At 45.0% G+C, this 27,718-nt stretch overlaps 1 protein-coding gene across 1 annotated transcript in view; it reads left to right on the top strand.

Annotated features, from left to right (window-relative positions):
- Positions 1-21,281, top strand: part of nos1 (nitric oxide synthase 1 (neuronal)) — a gene marked incomplete at its 3' end in the record, with an annotated part of 44,076 nt that extends 22,795 nt beyond the window's left edge. The window contains exons 13-26 of the mRNA XM_080004528.1: positions 773-877; positions 995-1,053; positions 2,029-2,145; positions 3,993-4,167; positions 9,432-9,570; positions 9,703-9,781; positions 10,603-10,796; positions 11,353-11,522; positions 12,713-12,923; positions 16,688-16,775; positions 16,872-16,993; positions 19,154-19,302; positions 20,390-20,584; positions 21,159-21,281. Of these exons, the coding sequence (XP_079860654.1) occupies positions 773-877; positions 995-1,053; positions 2,029-2,145; positions 3,993-4,167; positions 9,432-9,570; positions 9,703-9,781; positions 10,603-10,796; positions 11,353-11,522; positions 12,713-12,923; positions 16,688-16,775; positions 16,872-16,993; positions 19,154-19,302; positions 20,390-20,584; positions 21,159-21,281 (1,926 nt within the window). The remainder of the gene's footprint in view (positions 1-772; positions 878-994; positions 1,054-2,028; positions 2,146-3,992; positions 4,168-9,431; positions 9,571-9,702; positions 9,782-10,602; positions 10,797-11,352; positions 11,523-12,712; positions 12,924-16,687; positions 16,776-16,871; positions 16,994-19,153; positions 19,303-20,389; positions 20,585-21,158) is intronic.
- Positions 21,282-27,718: the final 6,437 nt, after the last annotated feature.

Raw genomic sequence — 27,718 nt, forward strand, 5'->3', positions numbered from 1 at the left:
GCTCTTTGCGCTCCTCTGCCCTCCGGCCACCGAGCCGTCCATCACCGTGGAGACGCGCTACGTCGGGGATCCCTGATGAATGTTCATCGGAACGGAAATACGACTCGGGTTCTGACCGGAGGGTCACGGGTTCAATTTCCTGAGCAATCGGGGGAAAAATATGCACGCCTCGAGCATCCATATAGGAATAGTGTGTGCGTGTGTGTGGGGGGGGGGGGGGCGGGGTAAAGTTATCACTTTTCATTCCACAGATGGAATGATAATAAAACAACATTAAAACCCCAGACAGTCGAGTAAAAAAAGGAAAGGGGGGAAATAAACAGAAAGTGAAATACGAGCAGTTGACAGGAGAGGGGAAAAAGTAAAGAAAATCAACTCAAATGGGAAATAAGGAAAATAAAATACAATGGTAAAATACGAGGGTTGAAAGGGAAAGAAATAAAGGAAAACAAGGAAAATGAAAAATACAAGGGTTGGAAGGAAACGTAAAATAATAAAAGGGAAAATAAAACACGAGCAAGGGAATAAAACGGATTAAATGCATCAACTAAACAGTGAAGTGTGTATGCGCGCTACAGCGGACCTGAGGTGGAGGCAGGCTCTCTGGGGTGGAGGCAGGCTCTCTGGGGTGGAGCCAGGCTCTCTGGGGTGGAGCCAGGCTCTCTGGGGTGGAGGCAGGCTCTCTGGGGTGGAGCCAGGCTCTCTGGGGTGGAGGCAGGCTCTCTGAGGTGGAGGCACTCATAGAGACCCTGTCGCCGGTCTCCGTCCTCAGGTGATGTCCATGGACGAGTACGACGTCGTGGACCTGGAGCACGAGACGCTGGTCCTGGTGGTGACCAGCACCTTTGGGAACGGGGATCCGCCCGAAAACGGGGAGGTACGCCGCCCGACGCCCGCTCTCCTGGCGCATGGAGCTCCTCCGGTGGCACCGGGGGGGAAACGCGGCGAGCAAAAGGGATCTGACTCTTCCCTTCCTCTCCTGGTTTTCCTGCAGAAATTCGGAGCTGACTTGATGGAGATGCGCCACCCGACGTCCAACACGGAGGACAGGAAGTGAGTGGAACTTCCTGGGTCATTTCCAAGTGGCCGGTCTGTTTCGATTCCTCAGGGTCAGCCTCGGAGCTACGAAGTTTTAATTCCGAGGTTGTGAGTAATTGGTTGCGACTCCCCGCGCTCCGCGTCCCCGCTATTGCAGATTTTTGGGTGTTTTTCTCCGTCTGTAATCCCATGTAAACGATGTGTTTCACCCCCACCAATCTGATCTATTTCATGATTCAAATCTGGGCTGAGTCAAACGAGGGCCGAGTCAAACAATAAAAAGGTTTGTCTCAGGGGTTAATGTGTTAATTAAACCCTCCAACATTCCCTTTGAATGTTTTTTTTTTTTTTTACAATTGGGTTCCGGCTTAAATGTCTGAAAAAGAGGCAGAGTGCTTTATTTTCGTGCTGCTGTTAAAAAAAAAAGCAATCATGACAGAGAGTTACTAAAACGCTGTGTTATGGTGATCAACCGCCTATATGGATCAAAAACCCCAAAGGATTCCCTTACAGTTTTACGTTTTCACTCTTTAACTCCTGCCCGACAATTATTTAAAGTTTAAAATGCATTTAAGAGCGATCATCCGTAAAGCAGGCCGACGTAGCGCAGGGGCGTGAATGCGAAATGGAGAGGGAGCGATGTCCCCGTCCTCCCAGAAGGATTGCCCCCCCCCCAAAATAAACAAATAAAAACAGTGTTTTTATTGTAGATGTATTCATTTTCCTCCATTTCCTAGTTGAACGAAACAAAACATCACCGTGCATCCCGTGTCAGGCTCCGCAGAGGCGTCGATACCATTAGATGGTGATCTGCATGAGAAATAGAGAACAAGTTGAAAAATTTGGTTATAATAGTCATCCGCTTATAGTGACCCGGACCGACGTGAGCACTATCCGAGGTTTTCTGCTGTAATTATCATTTTGTGAGTGCCGAGCGCCCTCCTCCTCCGCGCGCCCCTCACCTCTCGCCTCTGCTCGACGCCGTCGCAGGAGCTACAAGGTCCGTTTCAACAGCGTGTCGTCCTACTCCGACACCCGCAAGTCCTCCAGCGACGAGCCCGAGGCCAGGGTCAACTATGAGAGCACCGGACCGCTCGCAAACGTCAGGTGAGCCCAAGCCAAACCCGGCCGCCCAGCATCGCCATGGCAACCAGCGCAGCGGGACTGCGTCAGCACAAGGACGCTGTTTGAACGCGCCTCCCAGAGCCGAGAGCGTCACATGGGTTGAGCTCGCTTCACACCGAATCCAAGAAACGACGAGAACAAACCGGAGGTCCGCTCATTTACATTTACATTTAGTCATTTGGCAGACGCTTTTATCCAAAGCGACTTACAAGGGAGAATAACATTCAGCTACATTGCGACAGAGATTAGTGTAACAACAACATTGGTGTAACAATAAATACTGCAAATACCGCTCATGTCTTTGGACAGGCGGAAGCAAATGAGTCGCGTATATAAAAAAAACGACGTCATCAACGTTAACGTTGGACGCCGTATTCACTGTCAATCAAGGGGACTGTGTGATTGATGCACTTTGCAAACACAACATACAGGACATTTGAAACTCCACTACTTTTCTCCGAGACGTTTTGTGATGCGACCCCCAGATGCAGTTCATCCAATGTGCACCGGGGGAGAGGGGTCAGGCTGTTGGGTGCGTTTTCGGATTCGGTGTTAAGCCGGCTTCAGTCTTTCAGCTCTTAATACCTCTTTTAAAGCAAATAGCTGTTGTTTTTTTAAATCCAAACCCTATTTTTTACTTTTGGGAGTCAACCCAAGCGATTGGCACCAGCTTGTTTTAAATCCATTCAATATTGAGCTTCGTTAGTATTTTGGGGTCCTGATGCCCTACTAGTCTATGATATACAACATATTGTACTCAAAAAAAAAAATAGAATTGTTTTAAAATGCACAAAGTAGAATAGCTCATTGTCCCTGCTGCACGGCGACAGCAGGTGAGTATCCACCACCGCTGGAATCGTTCCCACCCACTTTTCACCGTGTTGGACACTGCGCCTATCTACCTGCCTGGCTCAATCTGCATTTTAATTGGCAGCAGCTGTAGCTAGTCGTACATATTCCCACTTAAAATTATGTAAATTCTTCGGCTGCCATAAATAGCCATGCCCCTCGAGAGTTCAGGTGTCGCAGTGTACGGTGACGAAACGCGTCTCCCCGAGGCGAGAGAAAGAGAACTCTGTGCTTGTGCTTGAACCCGGCGTGGGTCAGCGGAGCAGCGCAGCAGAGAGGAGTTTTCTTCTGCTGCAGAGGTACATCTCTCCATCTTTCCATCGGCCGTGGTCTAGTCACATACAACAGTCTGGAGGGTCTGAAGAACTGACCGTTTGACCGAGGCCCAGGCCTGGATCAAGGCAGAGGCTGCCTTGGGTCACATAGGGGACCATACAGCCCTAAAAACACATTTCAAATCAAATATCAAATATAAAAATTATATTCAAATATTTTATTTGTTTATAAAAAAATTTTTTAATTATTATTTATTTCTTTTCAACATTAAATATTTCTATAATCTTTAAATAATGAACAATATATTTTTGGATACAATCAAAAACTTTGAATCTAAAATGTAATTTAATTTTAATTTATTTCAAATGCTAGAGCCAAGGTCTATGAATGAGCATCAATTCGGAAATAAATACACAAATACCCATAAAAAAAAAAAAGTATATTTGAATCAGACCAAAAATAAATGTCAGTGTTGTGAAATCTATCCATTTAATCTGGCCCTGGCTGTACCACTGTGTGTGTGTGTGTGTGTGTGTGTGTGTGTGTGTGTGTGTGTGTGTGTGTGTGTGTGTGTGTGTGTGTGTGTGTGTGTGTGTGTGTTTATGTTATCACATCAGCATTACACTACTCATCGCCCTCTCTCTCTCTCTCTCTCTCTCTCTCTCTCTCTCTCTCTCTCTCTCTCTCTCTCTCTCTCTCTGTAGGTTCTCTGTTTTTGGCCTTGGCTCCAGGGCCTACCCACACTTCTGTGCCTTTGCCCACGCTGTGGACACGCTGTTTGAGGAGCTCGGGGGTGAACGCATCCTCCGCATGGGTGAGGGAGACGAGCTCTGTGGCCAGGAGGAGTCCTTCAGAACCTGGGCCAAGAAGGTTTTTAAGGTCTGTTTCCACATCCCGTCCTTTTGGGATCGGTCTCAGTTTGTTATGTTGATGAGGGTGGTGGGTGTTCATTGTGCACGTGTTTGAATGGCAAGTATGGTTTTGTGATATGAACCGTATTATGCGGTTTGCACGCACGTGTTTGAGATTTGAATACCCATGGAAGGTATGTTAATTAAAATTAGTTGGAATAAAGCTCCGGTAAAATTATGCAAATATCTGGAGTTCCATAAATGCGTGTTCTATGTCATGCTCAAACTCACAAATGCACAAAAAATGCTGAGATTTGGGTATGCATAATCAAGTGCGGTTGGACACACCAGATGGGGGAGCACCGTGTTTTCCTGGTGCTTCGGTTTGGCAGTCCTTTCAAGAAATTAAAAAATGAAGCATCGATTTTGGAAGGAGTGAATTCCCGACGCTGGCACGCGATGCCCCAGCGCAATGTCATCACAGCGTTATGTTGCCACAGCGGCATATAATCACTGCGAAACATTTAATCTCCATTCCGCTGTTGATTATGCTTCTGTGCCATTTAAACGCCACGGGGGCACCATCAGTGACCATGTTTGCGTGCCTCGCCAAGTAGGCAGCGCTGTGAACTGTGAGATCAACAGGACTTGGTCGATCTCATACAATATACGTTTGGTTCACAGACTAGAGGGAGTTAAATGTTTTGGCATCTTGATCTTTCCTTTGTCTTCAGGATACGACGCCGGTGTTGATATAGTACATGATGTGAGCTGCTGGATGAATAGTTACCTGTGGAGTCTGCTGTTGCCTGGCAACAGAGGATGCTACAATACAGGCATATTATCAACTGACTGCTCGCATCATAGAAGGGCAGGGAAATGATGTCGATATAATATCAATATTTTCCAATATATTTTTCAATATAGATATCGTCCTACCAATCCAGATTCCTGCCTGGTCATAATATCCATATTACATTGTTTCTCAAATATTTATCTTTTGAAAGCGCCAATAGCCATGGCCCAAAATATCATCAAACTGTCGATATCAAGGTATTTTGTCAAAGAATATTGTGATATTTGATTTTGTCAAAAACAAGGCTTGTTCATCAAACCTCAACTTTTTGACAAGGTATACAACTCCTCTCCAGTCTATGAAAACAAACATAATATATTGTTAAGACCAGATGAACATATGCACTGCTTACGTCTTCACCGTAACAAGATAATGCTGCTAGTGTTTTTTTTCAAGGAAATCCTAGAGGTCATTGTGAGGTCAAACGTCGGGAAGTTGACCCGCCGTGGCACCTGGTGTTCCCCTGCAGCTCCTTACAGACGCTTTCTCCACATGTGGAGAGCGTTTGTGGGCTTCCTCCTCACAGTTTACCATTCGCTGAGCCAGGGTACAAACCCCTTATCCACCGTCGGAACCCGGTTCTGCCGCAGGTGAGTATTTACAAGCCGTAGCTTCCGGAGCTCGTTCTGCCAGACAACTCGACTGCGCCACACGCTTCCCGCCTCATTTAAGCAGCCAATCTCTCAAATAAATAAGGAAAATGTTAAAAGTCAATCTAAGAGTTGTCTGTCAGAAATGCCTTTTCCTCATCAATGATCAGCTTTTCTCGCATTCATGATCTGCGGCTCTCTGATTGTAGTCATCCTCTTCCTTGGCTTGGCGGCCCAAACGCCTCCTTTCTTCTTAAATGATCATTCAAGATCTTCTATTCTTTTGCCAAATGGTTGGCAAGTCGCATCCGTCTCGACAGGAGCAGGAAACGATCGTTTATTTTCTGTGCGGCCTCCCACTGCTCCCTGTATTTGGGAGGTGCCACCATTCGGTCCCAGCGTCTGATGCTTCCTGTGCTTCAACTCCTCCGTGCTGAGCTTCAAAGATTCAATGCCAATTCAAAGTGTCAACTCGACTCCGGTCATTTAAATTGTTAACTCAGACGTCAACAGTCTGACCGTTTTTGGCGGCTTGGAGTTGTTCTTTGGATTTGTGTTTTTATCTTCTTGACGGTCCATTCTCGATATTGGCACCCTTGCAGAAACGTCACGTGATTTCATTTGACACTTTAACCACATGCACCAAATGCATGTGAAAATATGAAATATATAACATATGAAATCATGTCATCGTCTTCGTAGGGTCCTAAGGTGGACTTCCTTCCTTCCTTCTGTCTGTCCTCAGTGTCTGTGGTCCTACGGACTTGCACTTGTCGAGTCAATATCCCTACAGCCCCCTCAACAAGAAAACAAATGAACCTAGGAAGGAAAAGTATGAAAGAGATCAAGATATCAGTCCGGTTTGGATCGGATCCTACAGATCAACACCTGATGTGGTGGAGGATAATCATTGTTCGGTCGACCGGGAGAAGGTCAAGCAATAACGTGACGGAGACGCCCTGCGACCTACGACCTATGACGCCTCATCAGAAAGTCCAGCACGTCACAATTGTTTTTAAGTTTTTATTGGTAGGTATGGCAGCTCCAAAGATGACCTCAGGGATGTTGACTTGTTTCTGGATCTCCGGTCACTCCGGTCCTCTCCGATCACTGTTCCCCTCCCCCCGGTCCTGGGTGGAAGCAGGGGGTGGATGCCTGGAAAGACGTGTCTGGATCTGGTGGTCTAGTCCGACTCGTTTGAAACTTCCACAACAAAACGATGTGGAGGAGCCGGGGAGCTCCTTCGGGATTGATTTGGAAAATGAACAGCGTATAACAGCGTACATTGGTGAAATTGAAATTAAAATTGGTGTTTATCATAAACGAAATCCATCAGTCATGCTTGAATACAGTAATGTCAGCCTTTCATGCACAGAAGTGTAGAAGCATCTACAGTAAATACTAGAACGGTGCCCTGGAAAACTGAAGAACCCCCAAAATATCCACCAACGTCCTGCCCGCAAATCAACGCATCATAAGCAAACGTTAAATATCAATTTAGATAACAGACCTCAGAAACATAAATAAGACTGCTTTCTTAACCTCCCATTTCACTCGAAGGATGCATGACAACTGGAATGATCATTTCCATAACGGAGGATTTCCAATTCTCGAACCATTCAAACTGGTCAAGAGAGAGTTTTTTTGAAGCATGCCTGAGGTCAGTAGTCCAGGAAGAGAAACTGACGCCATCCCCGTGGTGAGGACCGGGGATGTCCACCACTTCTGAGGATGACGATGCCATCGCTGAGGACTTCACCTCAGCCAAAGTCAAAAGGAAGCATCTGAGTGAGTAGGCTTTCCAGGCTGAGACAAATACTATCAGAGAATTATACAGACAATAATGAGAAATAATAACTTCAAAGTTTCATGCAAATCAATATAAATCAAATGTGAGCTCATACTCTCCGCTTTAAATAAATTCATATTAATTTGTGTATAATTGGCCAAATGTGATGTCATATAAACAAAAGTAAAAGTCAAACATCTATACCCATATTAATAATCAACATATGAATTAAGGAATTTAAATTAAACGTAGCCTTGTCTGACCAATTTACACAACAGGTGAAGAGAAAATAAAATCTTGAAGTCGAAAGAATGAATATAAAAACAGAAAATCCCCAAAGTCATCTTTAAACTGTGAAAAAAAATCAGTTTAAAGAGGCCCTAAAAAAAAACTGTGTTGATCATTGTCTGTTTGTTCCCTGTGTCCTGTGTCTGTGCTCTTTTCAGGTCGAAGAAATGCACAGGATTGGTCCGTTTCTTCTCAAAGCGTAAATCTCGGGCTGTGCGTGGAGCCACTGAGGCTTGAAACCGACTTGAAACGACAGAACTCATCCGTCTCCCGACAGTGATTTATTTGCACTTGTTTCGCTGTTGTAGACAGAGGCCCGAGAGCGGCTGAATAATCTGTGCGCGTGCCCTGGGGAAATGATAAATCGCTGAGCCGAAACAGTCAACGAGGGAACGCCGAGGAATTCAGATTTCAGGTGGATGTCGGGTCTACGGCTGAAGCGGTGGAACGGTGCTGGCTGCGGACACCGGCGGGTCATACAAAGTCTCTCTCCGTCAAGGCTTTTGTCAACCTTTGCTCTTGCTGTACAATCCTCATCTGTGCGTGTTATCGAGCAGCCTGTCCTGTACACGAGGTTCCTTGTCCACAATCACAGCGAGTTCTTCTTTGACAGCCAGCAGAGTCACCGTGGGATTATCCTTGGGTTGATTGAATGACTGACCAGCTGGCCGCTCATCTTTGGAAATTGGTCCAAAGATTGAAAATGATTGTCAATTAGGCTAAAGTCAATCTGTCGGTGACAGTGTTGAGTAGCCCGGGTTTGGCCAGGAACCGCCACACAACTTTCTGACACGTGATCAGGAATCTTGAGGTGGTTGTGGTCTCACACTACAAGACAGGCACCACAAGCGCTTTCACCGGTAGGGGAATCCACGTTTTGTCACGAAAACACACGCAGGAAGTGACACCGGACGCGGTACCACGCGCGGGGCAGGAGATTCTTGATCACTGTGAGAAAACAGACAAGTGGCAGAATTCAAACAAGAAATATATTTAAAACCTAGGAATTCAAAGCCTTCCACACTTTGACTTTGACTGAGTCTCCGACCCTTGTAGGTGAACAGCGTACTCTCCATGTGTTGAGTGCATTCGACTTGTTTACGCGGCGTGCTTCCCCACCGTTGTTTCAAACTCTTCTTCATGTCCTTGACTTGACCTAAATCTCTTGTCCCCCCTTGAGAGGAGAGGGCGTCCACCGTGGATCTCCAGCTCAATCTCTTGTTCTTGCTCTTTTAGTTCCTCCGGCCTTGCGTGCCTCCAGTTGGTCTTTGGTCTTCCTGCCTTGCTCTGTCGGTTTGAGTTGCATATCTTGGCTTTGTATACGTCCCATCCACCTCCACTTTCTTGGCTTTGAGTTCCAACTTTTCCGTGAAACGGTACCTGTTGGCTCGATTCTGTCGGCACTCTCTCCGTGGATGTGGATGGGCGGTTTGTTCAAAAAGGCTCAGCGGATGGTAAATGAGGAAGAGGAGCTGCCAGATGTCAGGTCACCACGGCGACGCCAACTCCCAGCGAGACGGACCGCTCGCCTCACTCTGACATCTGTGATTTCTCCTGAAGAAAGCTGTAGAGTTTGCGCAGGTAATTCATACAAGCCTGAGAAGACGACATCCGTCAAATTCTTAAGCATCGGATGTTCCTTAAAAGTCAATGTTTCAGTTGGTACGACCTTTAACTGGCCGAGCCTTCTCATTCCTCTGCAAAGTCAGTCCCCTGGACACGGCGAGAGGGGTTGTGGCGCTGACCTTTTCCTGTGTTTATGTGTCAAGGCTGCGTGTGATGTGTTCTGCGTCGGCGACGATGTGAACATCGAGAAGGCCAACGACTCCTTGATCAGCAACGACCGCAGCTGGAAGAAGAGCAAGTTCCGGCTGACGTACACGGCGGAGGCCCCGTCGGTCACGGAAGGTGGGAAATGAGCCGAGTTAGCATCAACATTTGTCCGATGCTCAAATGAACCCCCCTCGGGAGAAATATATGCGATGATGAAATTTCAATCCAACGGCAGTCTAATGACCAGTTGTTTGTGTGTCCCAACAGCATTGTACAGCACTCACAAGAAGAAGGTGTATGGTGCAAAGATGATCGAGACTCAAAACCTACAAAGTCCCAATTCAAAGTAAATTTGTTATCACACTATTGACAAACATCATCACAAACACGGTTCACATGAAGCGGTTCACTGAAAGACGCTGAATCATTTTATCGAGGCGCTTGGAAGGTCACGCACGGTGGCGCCTGGAGGGCGGAGCTGCGTGGCCAAACAACCCACAACCGAAACCAGGACATCGCACAAACCTTTCAAATGTACAACACCAAAATGTGCACTCATCATATACATCATGTTACAATCCATAACCGAGCAATCACAGGCACAAATAGTAAAAACAAGTTACTGTTGGTTGTTTATCTGGGTCGTTAACAAGGTATCTTGACCACTATGGCCTGTGTGAGCACATATACACACCGTAACAGGACAGAACAAAATATTTTTATTAACATTGAAATGATCCGTCGTGTATGTCAAAGTGACCACTACGTTGCTTAAAACACTATACTGGGACATTGAGCCTCGAGTCAGGATTGACCACCCTGAGCCAGACGGCCCAGCGGGGGCGGGGTTAAACATCACTCTGATCAGGCTGCGGAGCTGCAAGCCATGACATCTGACACAAGAAACAGAGGACAGGCGGGGAGGGGTGGAGCCTAGTAAGAGATGTGATTGGGCCAGCCCAGTGTCAGTACAGAAAATGAACCAATGGGCCGCTGTCCCTGTGTTATGCGCCGGCGGCTACCGCATCGCTCTGAAAACAATGGAATGACATGAAATTCAATCAAAAGACGCCTTGTGTGAACCGACCCTTTGAGCTTCATTTAGCACGTTGCAAAAACCTATTAACAACAGAACGACACCTCCCGTTACTCTGATCGCTTCCACAGCCGCTCCACCATATTTGTGCGCCTCCACACAAATAACCACGAAAGCCTGAGATACCGTCCCGGCGACCACCTGGGCGTGTTCGCCGGAAACCACGAGGACCTGGTGACAGCGCTCATCGACAAACTGGAGGATGCTCCACCCGTCAACCAGATTGTCAAGGTGGAGTTTCTGGAGGAGAGGAACACGGCTTTAGGTGGGCGGCCCTTGCACACAATTTCAAATCCGTCTTCAGTCAATATGGAGGGAGGTTGGGTTGGTTGAGGAAATTTGAGCATATTTAATCAAAACAGCAAATCAAGCTTGTAAAAGCTGTATGTGTTTTGGTAACTCACGGTCAATCATTTTCTTTTCTGCACCCTTGTGCAGGGTCTTCATTTGCACATTACCCATAACCCACCCACATAATATTACCCATAATACCCATTGATTATAAGTTATAATCAATAGGTATTATGGGTAATACAACTAATATAATTAATGGTTTATGTGCCAATCAATGCCAAGCAAATGGGGACTATTGCATATAATCAATGTATTGACTGATCGGACAATCCATTGATTATATGCATTAGTGCTTTATGATCCACTAGCATTCTGCTGAGTGTCAAAAAAGTAAAAAATCAAGTTTAAGTTGTATTTTTCTTGATGTGACTCTCGCAATCATGTTGCCAAAGACAGCGATGCCCTATTTCAGCCTTGTCTTGGCATCAGCACCGCTCCTCCTCACTCAGCAGAATTCCTCACTCCAGGTGTGATCAGCAACTGGACGAACGAGACTCGGATCCCCCCGTGCACCATCTTCCAGGCCTTCCAGTATTTCCTGGACATCACAACTCCGCCCAGTCCCGTTCTGCTGCAGCAGTTTGCCGCCCTGGCGACCAATGAAAAGCAGAAGAAGAAACTGGAGATCCTCAGCAAGGTGAGTCCACTCGGGAGCATTGACTGGTGGTATTAGCATGGTTCTTGCTGCACCTGTTCTGACGCCTCGCTTGCATATTTTTGAGTTCTGTCTATGAACAAGTGAAAATCAAGGAATAAACTGACTTTTTTTTGGTTTCTCCACTTGGAAGCCAGGCCTGCCGAATTGTCTCTTGTCATCTTGCACTGTAACAATATTGAATAGTGTGACATCTTCCAGGCGAATGATAAAGTCGCTCGCCCGCTATGTTCACCACGGGAACATGGGAGATCCTTTTCTCCGTCCAAAAGCCAGTTTGATGCACTTTGCGCCGATAAAAAAAAAATGTGAACAGCAGGAATGAGTCGGCACCAAATGAAAGCCCTTGATCGCTGTAACCCACAACCATTCCTCCTTGCAGCAAAACCTCCCACTGTTCACTCTCCATTTGAGTCGATGTGTGGAAGAGGCTGGCTGAGGCCGGGCAGTGACTCATCCGCTCATGCTTTGACTCCATTTTTTTCCTCTCACCAAGCGGCCCGAGGCGGAGAAGGAGGGAATTCAAACAGTACAGTAGAATCGTTGCCTCCAGACGGATAAAGCCGGAGCCACCTCCTTTTGCAACCGCATGACGTCTGGCGCTGGTGGCGATAGAAAAAAAAAGGGCGCTCATCTCGCTGCGGCTCTTCCGACTTTAGCTTTGTTGCATCAGATAAACTGTAAATAGTTTATTACAGCGTGAGGCGTCAAACCGCACAGCTGGCCCGGTTTGTAATGTGCTCCGTTCACCTCATCCAAATGAGAGGGTTGACTCCTGCACTCTGACTCCCGCAGACGTGGGATGAGAATCTGGAAAGGCTTTTGACAACATTGATTTATTTGAGATATCCTGTAGCCCGATGAGCCTGACACTGTCTTTAAGAAGTTGTTGCCAAGTCGACCGCCACCCATCAGCTGCTGGCTGGAAATAATGAAAACATCATCACGATATCATAACTTGTTTCACAATTTAGATGGAAATTCAAAAAGGCCCCAGGGTGACTCATTGTCTAAAGCCTGGATACAGAGTGACACGCTTATTCGATCATATCATATGACAAGTTTGACACCGGTCCAAGTGTGAGTGCCGAGTGCAACTAAACAACCGTTGTAGTCGGCTCCTGTGCTATGATCACACTCTCGAACCTCCACCCTCCTCTCCGACCTCGCAGGGCTTGCAGGAGTACGAGGAGTGGAAGTGGTTCAACAACCCCACGCTGGTGGAGGTTCTGGAGGAGTTCCCCACCATCCAGATGCCCTCCACCCTGCTGCTCACCCAGCTGCCGCTGCTGCAGCCCCGCTACTACTCCATCAGCTCCTCCCCGGACGTGCACCCCGGAGAGATCCACCTCACTGTGGCCGTGGTCTCCTACCGACCCAAAGGTAGGGCGTAGCCGCAGTTACCCTTACTGACTAACTGAGGGAGCCTTCGTTTGGAGATTTGTTGGAGAAAGTTCTTACACCAATTACTCCAAATCATTTAACTCACTAAACCCGAACTTGGGAAGTCGTAGATCGTCCCCTTATTAACCGGGTTGTATTTGGAGAAAATGGCTTTTCCTCCTGACTGGTCAGTGCTCGAGAAACGAGTCCACAGTAATGTCGGAGAGCATCTGTGCCGATTTGGGTGGAGGCTGTTTTCGAAGGGCGTAGGTTCCTCCCGGTCTCCTGCTTCCGGAGAATTCTCCCCGCACGCGGCCCGTCCTTCCTTCATGATTTCAAGGGCGGTGTTGGTGGAGCTTACGTAAGGGACGAGCGCCGCACACTTGAAACAGCTCCCGTAGGCGCTGAATTGTCGGCTTTACAAAAAAACTAAAAAGCATAAAGAACATAGGAACAAACGCGTCCGTTTAAGTGTCGCGCAATCTTTTCCGATGTTCACGTTTGTGCTGCAATTACTGCACCGGCGTGTCAACGAGACCTCGGTGCCGGTCGGTTCGATTCCCTGAGCAGTGAAGCTACGAGCGCCGTCAGTAGTTTATTCTGTGCAGGAAGGGGTGGAGTTGCGTCTCCCACCGCCCCGCCTGCTTGGCTTTTAAGGTTTTGGGACGTGTGATGGTTATAGTTGTGGTGTTTAAGCAGCAGATTTATTTTATTTTATTTAAGCAAATGAAAGTAAGAGAGAAAAAAAAAAAGGATAAAAGGCAGTGTGGCGTAGAGATTTTATTTTGAAAAGTTAAGGCTAAAAACGAACGCAGTTTTAAGGCAAGAAAAGATGAATAAAAACATGAATGAACGTCTCAGAAGGGCTGACTGTGCGTGGTTCTGTTTTAATGCAACATCCCATTAGGATTAATAATAACGGTAATAAACGTCCACAGTTTACCGTGCCCGCTTTTGAAGAATGTCCTTGAAAGTGGTCGTCGTGTCGCTACAGCTCGGTCGTCATGAAACATTTACTCGCAAGTAAACGTTATATTTATCAGGGATCTGTGATTTATCTAATCTTGACATTCTCTGGTACGAGCCCTGCCCCTATCGTCTAACTGCTGCTGAGCCTTTGCTTTGGAGGAGTCAAGTGTGTTTTATTCAGCGGAATTACTAGTGTGGCGCTGGGGCATCGTCAGAGCCGAATTACTAAAAAAATTACGAAGGGTTAAAGTTTCCAAATCAGTAAGAAATCTAAATACAAAGCAATTGAACTACTTAACTACATCAGTCATTCGCAATCCAACGCCTTCAATAGTCATGTCACTTTAGTTAATTATTATTATTTATTTATTAGTTTGTTTCTTTATTTATTTAAACTATTTATTAATTTATTTATTTATTAGTCAAGTCAAGTCAAACTTTATTTTTAAAGCACATTTCATACCAGGGCAACACAATGCGCCTTACAGAGAAAAACAATCAAAGAAAATATATATAATGCCTGTGCAACCATAAGAACAGTATTATAAAAAAATATTTGTTTATTTATTTGTTTATTTATTGTCAGCATTTTTTTTATTATTATTATGATTATTAATAATAATCATAATAATAATAATAATAATAATAATGTATTCATCCATCCGTTAATGAATTAATCAATTAATCAATTAATTTGTTGATTAATACATTTAATAAATAAATGTATTACATTAAATAATAAATTAATTATTTACATTTATATATATTTATTTATATATATACTGTATATTCTATATATATATATATATATATATATATATATATAAAATATTTATTTATTTATTTATTTATTTATTTATTTATTCCTTCTCATGGTTTCTCCCATTTTTTCACAAGTAGTTTCTCTGTAAGTGTTTCGGTGCCCAGCTGGGGGTCAGACCTCGGGGACGCTGTGTATTTCTAATGTTAAATGTGACGCATGTGAAGCGCTGTGGGACTGTTCTGCCATTGAGACTCAATACAATAACGGCAAATTTGGAGAAAGGTCCAACACTCTGACGTTCTTGGGAGATTTTACATCAGCAGTTGTAGTTCTGCTGTGACGGTTCATTTCATTTCCCGCTAATGACCATTTCCCTAAGGATGGCTCACATTTTTAGTGAGGCATATTTTAGTCAAAATACCTCTTTTGTTCCGTTTTTTCTCTGTTGATTCCAGTTGAAAAGACTTCAACGTGGAATGAATGAATGGAAAATAAAGCAAAAATTAATTGACTTTGACAAAAAAGGGCCGTTTTGTAAAAATCGTACAAAACCACGGACAATAGAGACAATATTAAAAATAAATCTATGATGGAAAGTGGTCATTTGTGAGCTCATTAGCACACAGGCTGAAAACAAACCGATAAAAGTGTCAATTTTTTTTTTAAATGACTGGGTCTCTCTCAGAGCCAGTTCAGAACGTATACAGTATGCACTGGTAAGTCATTACGGGGAGCGTGTGGTGGGAAAACTGTGGGAGTGAGAAAGTGTTTCTGCTGTTGTCAGTTGGATGGAAGAGGGGAAAAAAAAAAACAAAAGAAAAACCTCGGATCCTAAAAAAAAAAGTGTCAGGCCGTGTGGATTGGTTAGTGGGATGGCGAGGATCAGCCGTGAGGGGGAGGCTGCCTCCCCATGAGGCCGCCGCCGCCGCGGAGCAGGCATTTTAATCTACAGCAGCACTTCTGCAACTCCTCTCGACCCGGGAGCCGCGCCTTGTAATAGAGTCAAGGCTCAGACATATTTTTGAGATTTGAATCGTTCTAATTTATATTTTAAAAATGTCATCTGGGTCATGTGTCATGAGTCGTGCACAGTGAGTGTTATTTTGAAAGGGTTTTTTCAAAACAAAAGCCCAGAATCAGAGCTTTGGTATTTCTGATGTGCTTTAATTTGAAAAAATGTTTTTGTTATTAATTAAAATGGTTGAAGAAATCTGTAGATCCATAAACAAACAGATGGAGTTGTACATTTTGTGTGATTCAAATTGTTTTTAGCTTAAAACCTGATACCCTGATGTACTGAAAATCATGATATTGAGCAGTACGATTATCATACTGTGAAAATGTCATAGCGCCACGCCCCTAATATATATGTAGATATCGTTTTTGAAGAAGTAGACTAGAAGCCAGTGGTCCCCTCGACACGGACCTACCATTCAGTTTTGGTTCAAGACCCACCTGTTGAGAAACCACCGATCTACAGTCACTTCCCGTACATTTATTTATTTAAGGAGCCACCCAAACATATTACAAACAACAAAAAATAGAGCTTTTGAAAGTGGAAGCAAAACATGACAATCAGCCGGGCTCGATATCCCCGGACTGCGGTTTGAGAAACCCGTGACTTAAAGGATGCACTTTCAGGCTTGAACACAACATCCAATCATGTACTTTCAGCCACATTTCATCTCTTCCAGACATTGTTCACCTCCTTCACCCTCCCGTCTTCACCGGGTTTTTCCTGCACTCGTTTGCAAGAGAAGAGACTGAATGACTGTCATTTCCCCCCTGGTGGAGGGAGAGCAAGAGAGAGAGAGAGAGAGAGAGAGAGAGAGAGAGAGAGATGGGGAGGAGAGGAGGAGAGGAGATGGAGAGGTTGAGGAGAGGAGGGGAGGTGGAAGAGAGGTGGAGGAGAGGTGGAGGAGAGGAGACGGAGAGGTGGAGGAGAGGTGGAGGAGAGGTGGAGGGGAGGAGACGGAGAGGTGGAGGAGAGGTGGAGGGTGAAGTGCTCCCACTGTGTAATTGTCCCTTTCAGACGGAGAAGGACCGGTCCACCATGGAGTGTGCTCCTCGTGGCTCAACAGGACGGAGGAGGGGGAGGTGGTGCCTTGCTTCGTCAGAGGGTAAATCCTCGTTCCCAGCGAGTCTCTTTTTGGGCCTTGTCGCATTTGTTTGGCTTAGTCTCAGGATGAGTCGTGATTTGTGTATTTGGGTGGCAGCGCTCCGTCCTTCCAGCTGCCCAAGGACCACAAGGTTCCCTGCATCCTGGTCGGCCCAGGAACCGGCATCGCTCCGTTCAGAAGCTTCTGGCAGCAGAGGCAGCACGACATCGAAAACAAAGGTTCGTTTTGGACTCTTTGATGGTCGTTACATGTGTCACGTCGTTACTGTGCAGATGTAGTTGATCCTTGGCAGAGACTTAAGTAAAGGTGAAGTAAAGTTATGATAAATGAGTTAAGTAAGTTAAGGTTAAAATACGTTAAGATTAAGGTAAGTTAAGGTTAGGTAGGTTAAGGTTAGGTAGGTTAAGGTTCAAGTAAGATAAGGTAAAGGTCAGTTAAGGTTAAAGTAAGTTAAGGTTAGGTAGGTTAAGGTTAAAGTAAGTTAAGGTGAAGTAAGTTAAGGTTAGGTAAGTTAAGGTTATGTAGGTTAAGGTTCAAGTAAGTTTAGGTTAGGTAAGGTAAGGTTAAAATCAGTTAAGATTAAGGTAAGTTAAGGTTAGGTAGGTTAAGGTTCAAGTAAGATAAGGTAAAGGTAAGTTAGGGTTAAAGTAAGTTAAGGTTAGGTAGGTTATGGTTAAAGTATGTTAAGGTGAAGTAAGTTCGGTTAGGTAAGTTAAGGTTATGTAGGTTAAGGTTCAAGTTAGTTAAGGTTAGGTAAGTTAAGGTTAAAGTAAGTTAAGGCGAAGTAAGTTAAGGTTAAGGTAGGTTAAGGTTAAAGTAAGTTAATATCAAGGTAAGTTAAGGTTAAAGTAAGTCAAGGTTAAAGTAAGTTAAGGTTAGGTAATTTGGGGTCAAAGTAAGTTAGGGTTAGGTAAGTTAAGGTTAAAGTAAGTTAAGGTGAAAGGAAGTTTAGGTTAGGTAAGTTAAGGTTAGGTAAGTTAAGGTTAAAGTAAGTTTCGGTCAGGTAAGTTAGGGTTAGGTAAGTTAAGGTTAAAGTAAGTTAAGGTTAAAGTAAGTTTCGGTTAAAGTAAGTTAAGGTTAAAATACGTTTAGGTTAAAGTAAGTTTAGGTTAAAGTAAGTTAAGGTTAAAGCAAGTTTAGGTTAAAGTAAGTTTAGGTTAAAGTAAGTTAAGGTTAAAGTAAGTTTAGGTTAAAGTAAGTTAAGGTTAAAGTAAGTTTAGGTTAAAGTAAGTTTAGGTTAAAGTAAGTTAAGGTTAAAGTAAGTTTAGGTTAAAGTAAGTTTAGGTTAAAGTAAGTGAAGGTTAAAGTAAGTTAAGGTTAGGTAAGTTAAGGTTAAAGTAAGTTAAGGTTAAAATAAGTTTCGGTCAGGTAAGTTAAGGTTAAAGTAAGTTAAGGTGAAGTAAAGTTGTGATAAAGGAGAGGTCAGGATTAGGTTGGGTAGGGATGGGTAAGGTAAAGAAAGGGTATCCTATAGAGGTGAAGAGCTATTGTAAGTTTAGGTCAGTCAACTGGGATAAAGTAAATTTAGGTACGTTAAGGTAGGATAAAGTAAGTTTAGGTAAGTTAAGGTGGGATCAAGTAAGTTTAGGTAAGTTACGGTGGGATCAAGTAAGTTTAGGTATGTTAAGGTAGGATAAAGTAAGTTTAGGTAAGTTAAGGTAGGATCAAGTAAGTTTAGGTAAGTTAAGGTGCAATAAAGTAAGTTTAGGTAAGTTAAGGGGGGATCAAGTAAGTTTAGGTAAGTTAATGTGGGATCAAGTAAATTTAGGTACTGTACGTTAAGGTGGGATCAAGTAAGTTTAGGTAAGTTAAGGTGTGATCAAGTAAGTTTAGGTACGTTAAGGTGTGATAAAGTAAGTTTAGGTATGTTAAGGTAGGATCAAGTAAGTTTAGGTGTAAGGTAGGATAAAATAAGTTTAGGTACGTTAAGGTGGGATCAAGTAAGTTTAGCTACGTTAAGGTGGGATAAAGTAAGTTTAGGTACGTTAAGGTGGGATCAAGTAAGTTTAGGTATGTTAAGGTGGGATCAAGTAAGTTTGGCTACGTTAAGGTGGGATAAAGTAAGTTTAGGTACGTTAAGGTGGGATCAAGTATGTTTAAGGGTAAGGTGGGATAAAGTAAGTTTAGGTAGGTTAAGGTGGGATAAAGTACGTTTAGCTACGTTAAGGTAAATAAAGCAGGTTAAGTTCACATAAGGTTAGGTAAGGTTTGAAATGATGGGAAATGCTAAGCTTAGGTAACCCAATACAAGGTAACAGAATATCGGATAAAACCCAAACTGCCCTTTGAAACCACGTCAGGTTGGAGGCTCGGGTTCTAGGTCCGCAGTGAAACTCCACATTAAGCCGCCCCCCCTGTCCTCCTTCTCCTCCTTCCAGGCATCGAGTCCGGACCCCTGATCCTGGTCTTCGGATGCCGACAGTCCCAGATGGACCACATCTACAAGGAGGAGACCATCCAGGCCAAGAACAAGGAGGTGTTCAAGGAGCTCTACACGGCTTACTCCAGGGAGCCCGGAAAACCAAAGGTACCCGGAACTTCCAGAAAAACCCAGCTCCGCCAATTTGATTCAGTTCTCAGTGATTGTTTCTAAGGGTTCGGCTCGAAATCCAAAAGTGCATTGAGGAAAATGAGACATGAACCACCCTCCTCTGTCATCACTTTCTATTAGAGTGTTTTGTTTTTTTCTTGTCAGGCGCTGCCTCTCGGCTGTTTTATTGCAAACTGCACCAAGGTTATTATGGTGCAGTATCCCACTCTACAGCTACACCAGGCTACATTATGTTAGGACATAAGAACATTGCAATTACTAATTCTATTATTTTTTTATCACTGTTTTATTATTTGATCGTTTAGCCTTTTCAGCACTAGTTTATTTTCATTACAATTGTTATTTTTGGTCTTTATTTCCATTTGTTTATTTCCAAACGGTGTATTTTCCAACTCTGCAACTCTTGGGACAGCAATTTCCTTAAGGATAAATACCGCAAAATTTTATCTTATCTTATGTTTTCATAGTGAAAATAATGACAAAAACTTTAAAAATTGTGTGAAATAGGGATAAGACATACCATATACCATAAGACATACCATAAAAAAAAAGATTAAGCTTAAATCTTGGCCGGTCTAGCCTGAAACCTAGCTACCTTCAATTATCCCCAATAACTATGCCTTGAGGTTATTAACATTTTGGTGGTTTAGACAATGAGCGAAACATTAAATTCAATGAATTATTTGAGCTCATATATACAGTATCTTCTACGCTTAGTCCTGAGGGTTAATATGCACGAGGCCACGCCAGACTCCATTACAAAGGAAATTAGACAAAGCTCATTAAATTCCCTGCATGTCACTTGATTAAATTCAAGTCAAGTCAATAAGCTTTATTAGCGTGACTTATACACACCGTATGTGTCGCAAATGGATTTAAATTTAATGACATCGCATCAATTAGTGATGTAATATCAGCCAATAACGTTAAGAAGAATAACAGGGAAGACCATGAACAAAGAGATGAGGCTGCGACGACATGAGGAAGTGGAACACAGTGATGGATAATCCTTCCTCCCCTCTCTCTCTCTCTCTCTCTCTCTCTCTCTCTCTCGCTCCGTCAGAAATACGTGCAGGACGTGCTCCGGGAGCAGCTGTCGGAGACGGTGTACAAGTGCCTGAAGGAGGAGGGCGGACACATCTACGTGTGCGGGGACGTGACCATGGCGGGCGACGTGCTGAAGACGGTGCAGCAGATCATCAAGCTGCAGGGCAACATGAGCCTGGAGGACGCCGGCTTCTTCATCAGCAAGCTGAAGGTGGGGCGGGGTGGGGCGGGGCGGGGTGGGCCGGGGTAAGTGCCTCGTCTGGCCGCTGGTTCAATAGCGCTTGGGAGGTACGACGGGTCGGAGGGCCGCTGGTTCCCTCCCCGGCACCTTCCGGTCGCACTTCGACGTCTCCTTGAGCAAGACGCTCAATCCCTCAGTCCGGATGAGTAAAATGGGTTCAAATGAGTTATCCACCGGGGGTTTATAAAGTATTATCCTACTGAAGAACCAAACCCTATCATCCTCACTGCTCACACTGAGCGGACTGGTGTTTCACGGTTATCCAAAACGTTAGAGACAAAGAAATAATTGAGAAGCACAAGCTGCAGAGCTGACACTTGCAGCTTTTCCACTCTCTCCTGTTTTAAATGTACTTCATGATAAAACAAACACGGAGCCGATTTTCGCCTCAAACGCAAACTCAACCGTGATTGGTTCCTGAAGATTGGCCGGTGGAAACGTCCCCCTCCCCTGGGTGCAGCTCACGGCGGGTTTATGGTGCGATCCAACACGTTTGACCGCGCTGTCCCTCCTGACTTTGTTCCTTCTTCTCGTAACTGCCCAGGACGAGAGCCGCTACCACGAGGACATTTTCGGGGTCACCCTGCGCACCTACGAGGTCACCAACCGACTTCGCTCCGAGTCCATCGCCTACATCGAAGAGACCAAAAAAGACCCTGACGAGTGAGTAGTTCTCCGCCGTGACTTTTCGCGATCCTCGTCGTGATTTTTCAGCGAACTCTGAGGGACGAAACAAATGCGCGGCCCGGTCTTGTAAACTAAGGGAGTAAGCCCCACTCCTCCTCCAGGGGGCAGTAGAGGACTAATCTTATCTGGTTCATAGAACCACAAATGTAATCGCTCATCATTAAATTAACGTATTCCACCGCCTGCCAGACTCTTAAGACTCCAAAATTTAAGAGATTCGGGAAGCCCTTTGACGGTTTCATCACATCGTTGCTTGCCACAGCGGCTCCCTCGCTGTGGTGCTTGGTACTGCAGCTCGAGCTCGCGTCGCGTTAAAGCCGCCTCTGCGCCTAAATTCGACAAATGCTGCAAAAACTCACTTGTAGCCTCGTCCATTTCTATTTCGGCGAGTCGGAATCCCGCACACAAAACGGCCCGAAACTGTGCAGCGGAGATTTCCGCACGAAAACTCAGGAATGCGTTTTTTGGATATCAGTGTGAACGCGTCTTAAGAATTCCCCTGCCACGCATTTCCCAACGCGACGTCATTCCGGAGTCCAACCCAGCCTAGTTCGCTAATGCGCTTACGTGAAGGTTCGTTCCGTCCCCCGAGGAGGGACCTGCATATATGTGACACAACACCACAAAAGCCGCCATCTCGCGCATTTCTAAAATGGCCAGGAGCAGCCAAATAAGTTGAAAAAAAACGTTCTTTTAGGAAAATTAGATTTTTCCAGATTCGTGTTCCTTTGTGGTTTTTTTTTATCTCTCACCGTATTTTCAAAACCAAATTTGATTTATAAATAGTAGAAAAATGTTAAACCGTGGAGTTAAATATTCCCGTTAGATTACATTGGAAAACATAGTTCACTTACTGAGACGCAGAACACCGCTGATAAACACCGTATATATATATATATATATATATATGTGTGTGTATATATACATATATAAAACATGTATATTCTTACTGTTAAATAAAAGCTTTTTTAAAAACAAAATTCGTTTTTAGTTGTTGAGCTGTTCGTGATTGGCCCATTCAGCGGTATCTTAAGTAGCCATGAGGCTTTGTTGGTCCCATTTGCATTGTGGGAGCTGGCTGAATGAACCTGGTGTGGATAAAACTTTGGAGGTGATTATCTCAGAATCACGGATTGCCGCACCCTCGTCATTAACAAGTCACAGCTTTAAAAATATTTGCTAGATTTGCACAAGTGACACCTTGTTTTGAAGCTCTGGTTCCCCGCTTTCAAACGGTGCGTAAGAAATAAAATCTCGAAAACCACCTAATGAGCCTGAAGTACGCGGTGGGTCACATATTCGACACCGATATATCTGGAGGTGAAAGCGGGCGTGGCAGCCGGGCAGCGGAAATGCGCTCTGAAGATATAACGGGGTGTGTTCTGTTTGGCGCCTCCGTCTCGTTTCCGTTCCTGTGCAGCGGCCGTGCGAGCCGCCTGGAGGGCAAAGCGAGCGGCGCTTTTCGCGGCGCTTTTTCGGACGACAGTTTTTGGGCAGATTGTCGCTGGAATTTCACACTTTCACCGTTGAAAGCCCACGTGGCAGCGATGACTGTGACGTCTTTACTTCTGTGGCTTTCCCGCCTGTCTGCGGCTCTCTTCCTGTCACCCCCCCCCCCCGCTCAATCGGACTCTCTCCCTCTCTTTGACTTATCTTGCTCTGACTCTCACACTTTATCTCTTTCTCTGACTCTTTGACTCCCTATCTCTATTTCCCTGACTCCCTCACTCTCTCTCAATTACTTTGACTCTCTCTCTCGCACTCTCTCTCTATCTCACTCTATCTGACTCTGTTTCTCTCTATCTTGATTTATCGGACTCTCTACCCCTGTTTTGACTCTCTTGCTCTGACTCACTCTGTCTCTCTGTATCTTGATCTATCGGACTCTCCATGTCTTTGACTCTCTTGCTCTGACTCTCTCCCTTTATCTCTTTCTGACTCTCTTTGGCTCCCTATCTCTATTTTCCTGACTCCCTCACTCTCTCTGACTATATTTGACTCTCTCTCTCTCTCTCTCTCTCTCTCTCTCTCCTTGACTCTGACTGTCTCGTTATCTCCTTCTGACTCTCCTCCGTCTCTCTCTCTCTGACTCCCTAACTGTTTCGTTGACTCGCCCTCTCTCTCTCTTTCTCTCTCTCTCTCGCTCTCTCTCTTTCTCTGACTTCCTAATGCTCTGACTCTTTCTTTTACTCACCCTCTCTCTCTCTCTCTGACTCCCTAACGCTCTGACTCTTTTTTTGACTCACCCTCTCTCTCACTCTCTCTCTCTCTCTCTCTCTCTCTCTCTGACTCCCTAACGCTCTGACTCTTTCTTTGACTCGCCCTCTCTCTCTCTCTCTGACTCCCTAACGCTCTGACTCTTTCTTTGACTCGCCCTCCCTCTCTCTGACTCTTTTGTTGACTCGCCCTCTCTCTCTCTCGCTCTCTCTAACTCTCTCTCTGACTCCCTAACGCTCCGACTCTTTCTTTGACTCGCCCTCTCTCTCTCTGACTCTTTTGTTGACTCGCCCTCTCTCTCTCTCGCTCTAACTCTCTCTCTGACTCCCTAACGCTCTGACTCTTTCTTTGACTCGCCCTCTCTCTCTCTCTCTCTGACTCTCTTTGATGCCGTGACCCTCTCTGACTCTTTCTCGAGCATACTCCCCCTCCCCTCTCTGACTCGTTCTCTTCTCTTCTCTCTGACCCTCTCTTTCTTTCCCTCCCCCTCTCAGGGTGTTTTGCTCATAGGTCGCCGAATGGGGCTTTCGGACATCACCAATCTGGAGAGCTCCGCGCCGCTGGTTGAAGAGAATACTGTGCCAATTTCTTTTTATACCGTAAAAGATGATTTTGCGTTATCTATACACACAGTTTGTGTTTTGGTCGGGCTCCGCGATTTGTCTGTAGCAAGTTGGAAATGTTCTGTTCTCCGAGAAATCTTTCTTTTGCTTGTTAATGATACTTCCAAGAATTTCAACTGATTCCTTTTTGACACATAATGTATGCACCCAGTGTAATGACCTGCCTCATTGTGAATGCATGAGCAAGACAAAAGTATAGTCAAGAAATATAATGTATTGTATGTTCTTTAATGTTGAAATCAAAACACTTTTATCTGGGGTTTTTATATGTGCAAGAGCGCTTTGTGGCACCGGATGGAAAAAGTCACGACGGGGTGACAAACCCATCTCATAAACAGCAGCCGGCCTGTTTTACTTTTTTCGGCTGATTTCCACTCATATCAAAAGGTGAAGTTTGCGGGAAGCTGGACACGCTGGCGAAAAACAAATGGAAGGGAGATGGGTAAAGTGAGAGAGAGAGAGAAGGGGAGGTGGGGACTGAAAGGACACAGAATAGTAAACCAAACAGAGAGCTGGAATTGTTGCCTAGCAACTTTAGCACTTCGGCAAATCGCAATATCCAGTTTATTTATTTATTTATTTTACCCCAACCTTGAAAGACCACTAATTCGACACTGTGCTTGCCGTCCATGAAAATCCAAGACGGCTCCTCTCTCTTCCCATCCCCGCTGCAGCTGCGGGGTGAGGTGGGGTGGGGGTGGGGGGCTGAGTGAGTGGAAGGCAATCTGAGTCTTTGTTAGCGAATATCATCATTTTTCTCACCATTAATCATCCCTGACAATATAAACAGGCCGTTAGAGCCAGGGGGTATTATCGCTGATTTGTCCATCGGAGCGTGTGTCAGGATGACAGGCTGCAGGGGTGGACGAAGTAACGCTGTGTCAACATTAAAACTTAAAATTTAATTTGTTCGTCAATGTGTCGCTGTTATCTCTGCTTTGAGTGATCTGGATCCAAAGTGACAATGTGTGAACGACTCTGTGGATTCCAACGGGAAGACGCAACGCCGAGCGGCCAATTCTGGACTCGAGGAGGAAAAAAAAGAAAACATGCATCAGCCCTTTGCGACTCTCCTGCCTTTTGCCTTATATTTTAAACTCTCTCTCTCTCTCTCTCTGTCTCTCTTTCACTCCTCTTTCTCTCTCTAACTCACTCTTTCGCTTCACTAAGACGCATTCTTCTATCTGACGTTTACATCTGCGTGAGTTTGCAGCTCCTACACCACCCATCACTGTGATCTGACACCTGCTAGAGGGTCTGTTTAGTAGCACTGCTCTGTGTGTAGGTGTGCGTGGGCGTGGGCGTGGGCGCGGGCGTGGGCATGCATGTGTGTGTGCGTGCCTTGGTGAATGAGTAGGTGTTAACATGCATGCGCTCAGGTGTGCCCTGCACAAAAGCAGGAACATGTTTACATGCTTTTCCTACCTTTCATCTTTCATTTATTATTGACCTTTTTTTTTTTTTCCTCTCTTAAAAATGCATGAGGGTAACCCCCGCGGTTTCTCTCTCTTTCTATCTCTCTCGCACACACACACACACACAAAAAAAGAAATGGTGTGTGCCGTTTTTTGTTTTATAATTTTGCTTTTTTGGGGGGTTTTCTTCAACGCTGGATCAGTTCCCTTCCGACTCCTTGATTCAAAGACGAGAGAGGACGAACCCATCGGACGCGTTGGGGCTGGGATGTGAATCTGTGGAACTGTGGCTCTTCTCCTCCAGTCCTAAAGTCTTGTTCTTTGCAATTTCTTTGTCTTGTATTCAAGTTAAAGATGGCCGCAAGCATGGTGAGAAAAAAAAAACGAAAAGAAAAGTAAAACAAATGTAATGGAGTTCTGTGTGGTTTTAAGCATCCCCAATGGCTGCCAAGATTTGTTTATTTTTCTGTAATTTAATTGTTTTATTTTTATGCTATATTATGTTTAATTTTTTAATGAGATCATTTTTAATCATGGGGAGAGAGGGGCGGTTCCCTCTCTCCCCAGTTGTCCTCTCTGAATGAATGTTCCCTCCGTATAATTTGCTTACACAGGTTGAGTTTACTCCCATTCGAGAGCCGTGGAACAATGTAAAATGTGCAACGAGATAAAATAACAAAAAAAATGACCCAAGACATACCTTCTATACATAGCTTCTATATATAAATATATATATATATATTCAAAGACAAAGTATAAAATATAAAGAGTACATCTTCGACTTTTTCTAAGAATGTATTTTGATTATGTAAATCTATTATCATTATTATTATTATTATTATTATTATTATTATTCTAATCATTTGTCTCTTTTTTCTGCTTGACATAAAAATAACTAAAGACAACAAAAGGTCTATTGTTCTGTGTCCCGCGCATCCTTAAGCACTGGTCGTAAAACAGCAGCATTCACTCAACGCATGATGTTCTCCTGCCTCGCCTTCGTATTAAAAAATTAAAAATAAAATAAAAGAAAGAGGAAAATCAAAAGAAACAAACCTGCTCTATCTATTTCCCAGCACTGTGTCGGGTAGTGAAGCCTGTGTTGTGAGGTCGGGCCTTTTTCGGGTGGGGGTGGGAGGTGTGTGTGTGTGTGGGGGGGGCGTGGTATAATAAGCTGCTTGAGGGCGTCTTTCTCTGTGTACCGCTGCTGCTACGGACGACCGTGACCAACGAGCCTCCGCACAGCCCCCCCCGCTGCAATGACCTCTGTTGTTCCACTTTAATGCATCCATCGAAAGGACTTTCAATTCACTTACAAATAAAGGGAATTATTTACAGAATATGATGTACTGTTGGCTGGTTATTTCCCCCCCCACTCCCCACTGCACCTCTCCTAGATAGGGCAAAACACAAACAGCTTTGTACATTAAATCACATCTAGCTACATCTGCGACTTTTTTGCTTTGAATGTTGTTGTTTTGAAGGCCGGTCGGCCTGAGCGCGCCGTTAAAATGTGCTTCTCCTTGAAAAGCCGAGTTGGAGCAAACTAGCACTTTGCTTTGAGTGTGCTTTGTGCCTCTGCGAGTTGCGGGTCCTCGCAGCGCCCAGACACTTAGAGACGCAGGCCAGCGCCATGGTAACCTGTCAACAAAGCCGTCCACCCAAACGTTAAATCGCTGCCTGGTGTGGATTGGTGGCTTGGATCCAGGAAGCAGGAAGGTGGCCGCTCCGATTAGCCTAATGGCTTGGCAATAACAGCCTCACCAGACTTGGCCCGCCCCCCCCCCCGGAACGGGTTTGACCGCAGGTGCAGTGAAACCACTGCTCGAGCCCTGGTTGCACTGATTTGACGCAACGGCACAAACACCCGGCGAAGTGGAAGCTTAACTCGGCGCGAGAAAGAAAGAACCAGAAAGAAGCTCATCGAGGGAGATCTCAAGAGTACCCTGGGGGAAGTCAAGAGCCCACAGGGCGCCGCAGGGAGCCATGGTCAATGGGAAGAAGTCGTCCCGGGAGGCGCCGCTCCCGTCTGTCCTGGAGGATGGCGACGCTGAGATGGAGTGTGAGAGGACATCGCTGGGGGGCATGGGAAGCCCACCACCCGCCAGCAGGCCACGAAAAGTCTCGGGCGCGGCCAGCGTGGATGGCCAGGTAGGCAGTGA

The sequence above is a fragment of the Zeus faber genome (assembly GCF_960531495.2).
Source record: "Zeus faber genome assembly, chromosome: 7".
NCBI classification, from domain to species: Eukaryota; Metazoa; Chordata; class Actinopteri; order Zeiformes; family Zeidae; genus Zeus; species Zeus faber.